This window comes from Cyprinus carpio, chromosome A23, assembly GCF_018340385.1.
Source record: "Cyprinus carpio isolate SPL01 chromosome A23, ASM1834038v1, whole genome shotgun sequence".
In the NCBI taxonomy this organism is placed as follows: Eukaryota; Metazoa; Chordata; class Actinopteri; order Cypriniformes; family Cyprinidae; genus Cyprinus; species Cyprinus carpio.
In genome coordinates this window covers 1,151,416-1,160,418 of record NC_056594.1, presented here as the reverse complement: position 1 = coordinate 1,160,418, position 9,003 = coordinate 1,151,416, and the positions used below count along the sequence as shown (strand labels likewise).

At 38.8% G+C, this 9,003-nt stretch overlaps 1 protein-coding gene across 1 annotated transcript; it reads right to left on the bottom strand.

Moving 5' to 3' along the window:
• Positions 1–2,319: 2,319 nt before the first annotated feature.
• LOC109048598 (E3 ubiquitin-protein ligase RNF114-like) lies at positions 2,320–8,718 on the bottom strand. The gene is made up of 6 exons (XM_019066238.2): positions 8,452–8,718; positions 7,738–7,888; positions 5,067–5,173; positions 4,738–4,852; positions 4,264–4,371; positions 2,320–3,717 (listed from the first exon to the last, which is right to left on the bottom strand). The coding sequence occupies exons 1-6, from the start codon at positions 8,568–8,570 to the stop codon at positions 3,652–3,654; spliced, it is 666 nt and encodes a 221-aa protein (XP_018921783.1). The 5' UTR covers positions 8,571–8,718; the 3' UTR covers positions 2,320–3,651.
• Between the last annotated feature and the right edge of the window lie 285 nt (positions 8,719–9,003).

Genomic DNA, 9,003 nt, shown 5'->3' with positions numbered 1-9,003 from the left:
TTCACATTATGATTCCTAGCTGGGTGACTGAAGAAGGGAACATGAGAAAAGGAGGTAAAGCATGTGAATCTGAAGAAAACAAAGCCTTCATCTCTCTCACAGCGCAAGCCTCCAGGAGGAACATGTTACACAGCCCCGATCTTAGCACCATTTCACATTCTCTTATCAAAGAAGACACATGCTACACTTTATGAAAATTTCATTCAGTATGTTCACTTTCTTCTTCTATCTTCCCTTAAAACAACTGCCACCAAAAAGGGGTGAGACAGAGAGACCGTGAGAGCGAGAGACAGTGTTTTGCAGGACCATTTCCTTCCTGCCTGGAAGCTCTACAGTAACTTGTTAGATCAAACTTCTACATCTGCCAGGAGCAAAATAATAATAATAATAATAATAAAAAAAAAAAAAAACACACACACAAGGAAGGAAGAAAAGAGAAATCTTAAAAAAAGAAAGAAAAAGAAAAAACGATGAACAACATCAAGCAGGTTAGAGAATTGACTGTAGAGGCAGGAGACCTGATGGAGATCTGAAAACTAATTACTGAAACAGTGTGTGGGAAGGAAAGACAACAGACGTTAAACTGAAGCGTCTTCTGTCCCTGTGGACCGTGTAAACAAACCTGCTGCTCTGCACTGAAGAGTTTCATCATACATTCCCCTGTCACTCACAAAGAAGTCCAATTAACACTTTATCTACACAAACCCCAAATAAATGTGTTTAAAAAGCAATGTCGAGGCATACTGAAAGCTTCCCTTAAAAATAATAATAATAAAGTTCTAAACAGCGTTTTAGGTTCATTATCAAGAACCATTTTTCTCAGTATGGAGTTTTTGAGTTTAGCTATCAAAAACAACTTACACTCTAACAGATAATATTGCCTACAACCCATTACGCTTTGAAGGATTTGGATTTGTTTACAAACATGAATTTAATCATCATCATCATCATCATCAGGCCAGGCAGCACAGGAGGCAGGAGCTTAACCCACCCTGACCCATAATAATTAAAAAAATTATTAAAAAGTTCTAAAAGTTCAGTTCAGCTCCAGTATTTGTGTCCTAAATCACAGTCTGTCTGTGTAGGTACTACATTTGAATGTGAACCTACTTTGGGACCATTTAATAAAGTATGTGCGCACATCAGAATCCTGGCTGGTGGGTGCTTTTCTCCTCATGTTTTTCGAATACTATGAATTCAGACATGCTACTGTTTTGGCATACTGTAATGTAGGGAAGTATTTGATTTCGGACACAGTGCGCATCTCAGTGTCATTACCAAACTGAGCTCACAGTTGTGTCTTATCACGCTTAAATGGACATATACACACAAAATTAATTCAAAAGGCCTGTTTTGGGGCGAGTATCCTCGCAAGCACATTCTTAGCTCCTAATAAACATAACTTCTGTAGCTTAGCTACTCTTCAGCTACACACAGAAAACTATTTACTTCTTCTCAGAAAGAGACAGATTGTGTACAAGTAACTGGGACGCAGCGCGTGTAACTTTGGGCCCTCTAGGGGTCAACAAATAAACCTGCACGTGACTCACAGAAGCACATTGTTTTAGCTGCTTTTATAGGCTCTGCTCCTCACACACAGGTGTACTCAGGTGAGGACATTATCTCAACAGCTGTTTATGAGCACTATTCATCTGCAGGATTAATAAAAAATAAAACTGTGTTCACTACAGCCTCCGCTCTCACGGTGTCCCAGACACCAATATTTTATTGATTCATAAAATATGAATCATTGTCTATCCAAATGAGATTTCAGTAGATAAAGGTTGGGGTCATGATCTTCAGCAAGACTACAGCAAAGGGTGAATGTATACAGTATCATCAGGCTGTAAAAACACTTTTATTTCCAGAATGATATGCAATTTTGTGATGGGTGTCTTTTTTTTTTTTAAATGAGAAAAAGGTTTCTGGGAAAGATCCTGTAACTGTAATAGTGCATAGTGCTTGCTAGCTCTGTTAGTCATCCATCAGAGAAGTGGGTGTTGTTTCTGGCCCAACATGTCTAACGCACCGGTATAAATCACTCACAGTGATTTCAGGGTCCAGTGTTTAAATAATTAAAGAGCTTTAATTTATCAGGATTTAGCACCTTCAGACATGAGAGCTCACAGTCGCTGGGGGACAGGAAGTGAACAGCAGTAATGGAGTCAGAGCGGAGGGGAGGGAGAGAGAGATTCACGCTGGAACAACACTCACTGAACGGGGTTAATATGTGGAGGGGGAAAGTAATAAAGCGTGTTTTTGAACATGCTTGAAGACAGTGAGAAAAGATAATGCTACAGCAGATTCATTTGACACACATTTAAAAGGCTTTTGAGAAAAGGTTTATTAACTATACAAAACCAATTCACCCAAAAAACAGACAGGTCAATGAATCATTACCATTAAACACTAATAATGACACATGAATGAAACAGGCACAGGATATGATTTATCTACACAATGGGAAAATCCACATCAAACAGCATGCAACACAAGTTTGACTTTACAGAACGCAAAATTACAATTTGGTTCGACAGATTGCAGGATTTCAAACTACTGCCAATTAAACAGACTAACTTTAACATATTATAAAACTGCTCTGTACAGCTCGACTAACGCTCTTTACTGGGTTACACACATGTATTAGGAGCCTAAAGGAATAGTTCCCCCAAAATGAAAACGCTCTCATCATCTACTCACCCTCATGTCATTCTGAACCTGAATGACTCCTGCTCCTGTAAAACACAGAAGAAGATCTGTTTTCATCTATAGAGTGAACGTCAGGGTGGTCCAAATCATCTCAGCACATACTTTCTGTATATAATATCTTCTGTTGAGTTCCACACAGAATAGAAGTGCATACAGGTTCAGAACAACAAAGCGAGAGTAAATAATGACAGGATTGTCATTTTGGGGTGGACTATCCCTTTAAGAGCAGAGTCTCTCAGTACACAGTCAGATCAAGCCAGTAGCCACAGCAGCAAGCACTGCTTGGGTCAGAGAGCACAGAGACTAGAAACTATGTGGTGGACTAATGATACAATACTGCCCCCTACTGGTTTGAACATAAACTCATTTCAGGACACTAACTGCAAAGTGAAACACACCTCTAACAAGGGGTCAGTTGAACTGCTTCTTAAAAGCATAAAACAATACAAAACACACCAAGAGAAAGAGCTTATTCCTCTGCTTCCTCTGAATTAGCTGACACTCTCAGGATCAAAACAATTACCTTAATGATTCAATTTCAATATGTTCTACCCTAAAAGCTTTGTACAAGTCTCACCTTGTGTATCTATATCAGACTACTCTGTTCCAGTGCCACATAATCTGACAATCTGCTACACAAACTAAATTATATAAACAAAAATCAGTTGTATCATTTGAATTAATTATAGATTGGCAGTATACATTTATTTATTTTTAAAAGCTAAGAATGTGTATGGGAATATTTTATTTATGAATATATGACTCTCGTTTAAAAGTAAATCACCACAATTACACCGACAGGAGCTTTGGCATGACCAACATTAGTGTATGTAGAATAATATATATGACAATAGCCCTGAATCCCAATGGATGTCTTTCTTTTTGTAAGCATAAGCACTGATTTTTGGTGGTGTTCAGCTGGGGATCCATATGTTCCTCACATCAGTTTTCCAAGAGAGAGCGCTGTAGAGCTTCCTGGATCATGGCTTGCTCGTCTGTAGAGTAATCCTAAAAAGATACAAGAAATATGTATTTACATTTGGTTACAAACAGTCTCCGCTCAGTCTCGACTTCATACTTAAAATGAGAATTCATGTACTTTCACTTAATATGCAATGCATTTATGATCTAAACATTAAGATGTTATATGTGCAATTGTTCATTTAGATTTTTTTTTTCCTATGAAAACTTTCTGTTTGAGTTTGCTTTCATAACACTTTAAAAGCTTATCCCTGAGTTTCACAAGCATCAAAAAATAAATAAAAAATAAAAACTGATGCTGGTTGCGATACATATTTTTTATTATTATTATTATTATTATTATTATTATTATTATTATTTATTAATATTTTTTTACAGAGCGTACACTGCAAACTGGGTTCTTAGTTTGAATAGCAAAAATCCTCAAAAAAGCAGATAAAGATAAATAATTTTAATAAATAGATACCGCAGTGCAATTAAGTCAGGCCAACTATTTATACATATATATATATATATATATTACTTTTGGTATAAATAGTATATATATAGTATGTAATGCTGTGATCTACTTACCACAAAGGTGTCATAGGAGAAAGCATGTCTCATTCTGAGGTGCTGAAAGAAGTCAGCGCTCCTGTAATTAGGGTCGCCCCAGGGCATTGAGGCACATATCGGACACACCTGCAGGAGTGGAGAGAAGGGTCACGACCGCCGATTAACTCCTGACTACACAGGTACTATTTCTACTAAGGGTGTGTGATTAAAAAATGCTGATATGTATACCTTTTTAGTGATATTCAATATATAGCTATATGTAGATACATGCATTTTCATAGAAAGGGTTAAAAAGGTAACTTTCACGAATCAATAAAACAGACTTGGCCCCTTCTAGGATTTTTCACCTCCTCTCGTGGTTATCTTCATAGTAATCAAGAAGCTCAGAAATGACCTCGTAACCCCTTTCACACTGATATACTGTGTAAACAACTTTCCCCCCTACAAATACAATTCAGAGCACTGTAGATGAGCTCCATCCATTAGCCTCACCACTGGACGCGGGTCGCGTGCGTGTTTTGAGGTGCAGTGCTCCACCAGACCATCCTGGTCAAAGTTCTGTTTGCTGCAGAAGGGACAGGCGAACGTATAACGGTTCGGCACGGAGCTAAAGGAACAAGTGTGGATAAGTCAAGATGAAAATCAAAATTAGGGACAACTTTGACTAATTTAACTTCAACTTTTTTTCATATTCAAACTGGAATTAAGATCTGATCTTGACTTTGATCAGGTGACTTTTGGTGTAATTTAATGCGATGTTTCATGACTTTCTTCATATTTTGAAGAAAATGTTTAAACACTGAAAAACAGATATATGTTACCTGACAGTGGAAGGCTGGTTCTTTGAAATGGCCTTCATACCTTCCTTGATAAAGTCTTGATATTTAGAGCAAGCCCCTGTGTGGCTTCTCATGTCAGACAAAAGAACCTGGTGGAGAGCAGATAACACACTCTTAGACTCACCCGCAGTCTGTTCACGGACCATCTGATCCACACCGCATTCAAAACAGTAAAGCACTTGTGAAATCAGAAAGCTCTAGACAGAATGCCTGATAGTACATAATTCCCACATGATCCACAGGAAACAAAAATTGTGAAGAGATAACTTTTTCACTGGAGTTGCTAAAGTAGCTTCAAACAAAATTCTGTCATTAAAGGGATACTCCATCGTAAAATGAAAATTGTCATTAATCACTGACCCCCATGTTGTTCCAAACCTGTAAAAGCTTTGTTCATCTTCGGAACACAATTGAAGATATTTTGGATGAAAACCGGGAGGCCTGTGACTGTCCCATAGACTGCCAAGTAAATAACAGTGTCAAGGTCCAAGGTATGAAAGTCGTCTTCAGAATACTCCATCTGCCATCAGTGATTCAACCGTAATGTTATGAATCAACCAAAAAAAATACTTAAACAAAAATAAAAAAACAAAAAAAAAAACTTTATTCAACAATTTCTCTCCTCTGTGTCTCTGCTTAATCAACGTAGCACCATTTTGGCAATTCTGAGCAGTACGCAGGCGGCGTATGCTCTTCTGTGTCAGCCTCGTATAAGGATACGTTTTTTATGTGTATTTATGCTTTGGTTTGAAAGAAAACAGTGCATCGGCGCCGCGCTGCTGACACAGAAGAGTGTACGCCGCCTGCGTACAGTTCAGATTTGCCAAAATGGCGCTACACTGATTTGGAGAGTCACAGAGGAGACAAATTGTTGAATAAAGTTGTTTTGTTTTCTTCGTGTGCAAAAAGTATTCTCGTTGCTTCATAACGTTACGGTTGAATCACTGATGGCAGATGGAGTATTCTGACGATGCTTTTCATACTTTTCTGGACCTTGACACTGTTATTTATTTAACAGTCTATGGGACAGTCACAAGCCTCCCGGTTTTCATCCAAAATATCTTAAATTGTGTTCCGCAGACGAACAAAGCTTTTACGGGTTTGGAACGACACGGAGGTAAGACTTTTCATTTTGCGCTCGAGTAACCCTTTAATTACTCACCCTCATGTCGTTCCAAACCCATAAGATCTTTGTTCATCTTCAGAACACAAATTAAGATATTTTTGATGAAGTCTGAGAGCTCTCTGACCCTCCCATAGACAGCAACACAACTGAACTGTTCCCAGGTCCAGAAATGTATTAAGGACATCGTAAAACAGTCCGTGTGACATCAGTGGCTCAACTTCAATTTTGCGAAGCTACGAGAATACTTTTTGTGCACAAAGAAAAAAAAAACATTTATTGAAGAATTCTTCTCCAACGAGTTACGTCTTCCACCATTTTGGAGAGTATCCAAGAGCGTAATCAGCGTTGTTTATGTTCGAGGGGAAAGCGTGTGCATGCATTGTGATACTCTCTAAAATGGCGGAAAACGGTAACTCGGTGGAGAAGAATTGTTGAATAAAGCCATTATCTTTTTTTATTTGCTCACAAAAAGTATTCTCTTAGCTTCGTGAAATTGAACTTAAGCCACTGATGTCACATGGACAGTGTTACTGATGTATTACTATGTTTCTGGACCTGAGAACATTACAGCTGTGTTGCTGTCTATGGAGGGTCAGAGAGCTCTCACATTTCATCAGAAATATCTTAATTTGTGTTCTGAAGATGAACGAAGATCTTACGGGTTTGAAATGACATGAGGGTGAGTAATTAATGACAGAATTTTCATTTTGGGGTGAACTATCCCTTTAAGAAGCAGTTCATGTAGTTGTGTCAAGATGGCTTTCATTCAGACTGGTTTCTGGATTGTTAACAGCCTTACAATGTCTTATTTTTCTAATCGAATGTATTGATTAAATGTTTAATTTGACATATATGATGACACATACATTTATTAGGGTTAGAAGAATGTTTCCCTTATATAGGTGAAAATGCCCTGGAAGTCAATTTAGTGGGGCAAATGTTGCCCGTAAAGAAAAAGTTAATTTCTGTCACTCCTGTGAACTAATGACCACACACACAGACTATGAAGCTCTCTGGGAGTCAGTTGTCCACAACAGGGCACAAAAACACACACAGAAAAATACTGACTGGCAAAATCTCCAAAAAAAATATTAAGATACTTTTTTCTCACCAACTTCTTCAATATTTCCTGCACAACCAACAAACACTGTTACACACTATACCTCAATACACTTCACCCCAACACACACACACACACACACACTTGAGGTCACTACACACCACAGATGTCCCCTATTCAGACACACCTGATTCATCTCATCAGCTCATTAGTGAAGACACCAAGACCTCAGATGTGTGTGTCAGATAAGACAGACACCAAAAACGTTCAGTGTTGGGGGTTCTCCAGGACCAGGATTGGGAACACTGCCTTAATCTATTCTTGTAGCACAGTCTATTACACATGTCCCTAATGACTGACTGATTGATTATACATCGGTCTGACGGTCTCTTCCGGGCTAAGTGGGTGGCACTTATAAATATCACTGCACAGCATTTAAATAGAACTTAAACAGTTCAACCACACACCTCGTTTTTACAGCCTTTGCACTTTCCAATTGACCTTTTCATCACATTTTGTATCTCATCTGCTTTTTTCCACTTGTGTAGGTCAGACCTGCAGACCGCACACACAGGTTTCTGAGGCCGCAAGCACTCCTTAAGACAGCTTTCACAGAATCTGACCAAAAGAAAAGGATATACTTTCACTAAAACATATAAGACATATATCATTATTTATTTATTTTTTGTCCCTACACACATGTACACTTAAAGTCAGATTTTCCCCAATTTAAAGTAACAATCTACTCCATAAATCACAATACTCGTCAATGTATACAGGCTATCAATAACGTATCAAGGTGTTTCTCTTTTAATCAGGTCTACTGGTGTTATGATTGTCAGTAATGTGCGAGCTTTAAAATTCATACAAAAAGTATTCACAGAAGGACAATGTGCTGTAGTTTGTTCAAGCAAAGGCATGATTAAGTGAGCAGCACTACAACTCCCAGCATGCCGCGCGGCGCAAGTTTTGTACACAAGAAGCAAAACTGAAAGTAACCAATTTCTCTTTTGAGAACCTCTCATCACAACTGCATTCGTTAATGATTATTCGACACGGTCACGTTAAGATTAAATGGCACGGCATGGATGCTGCACGTGATAACTTGATTAACATGAAACTAATCAACATGTCAAACGAGAAGTTACTGCTGCGAGGCACGAGACCGCGAGGATACTCACGTGTGTCCGCAGTCTGTGGTCGTCGGAGAGATGAATATCTCCAGACACACGGGGCAGAGGAAGTCCTCATATTCTGCATCGATCACATCAGTTTGAGGCTCTGTTGTGAACATAGCCATGTCTGCTGCGCTTGTTCCGTCTTCTTGAACTCTTGATTCACTGGCGAGGGAGGAGCAACGACTCAGCTGATCTCGTGCACACGCATGAGCACGCACAGTATCACAGCCTAATTTGACTGATGACAACAAAAAGCGTAGTGGGTGAAGAAATGATTGCAATATAGTAGTTAGATTATGCGTGTAGTCTTTTAATAAAGGGTCACGAGTGCGATATGGCTAGTGGTATCCGATTCTTGAGCAAATCGCGGACATGAACCGGATCTTTTAAATGATTCGGAAGGCGTGAGTGTGAAAATGAATCGCTCGACTGGGTGAAACTGAAATGGGTGAGCTATTAGACAACAGGATATTTTACTGAAGAAAAAAGGGTCTCAGCTGGAACGACAGCGACAAACTGGAGCACATTGTCACTGACCGACTCATACACTTAAAA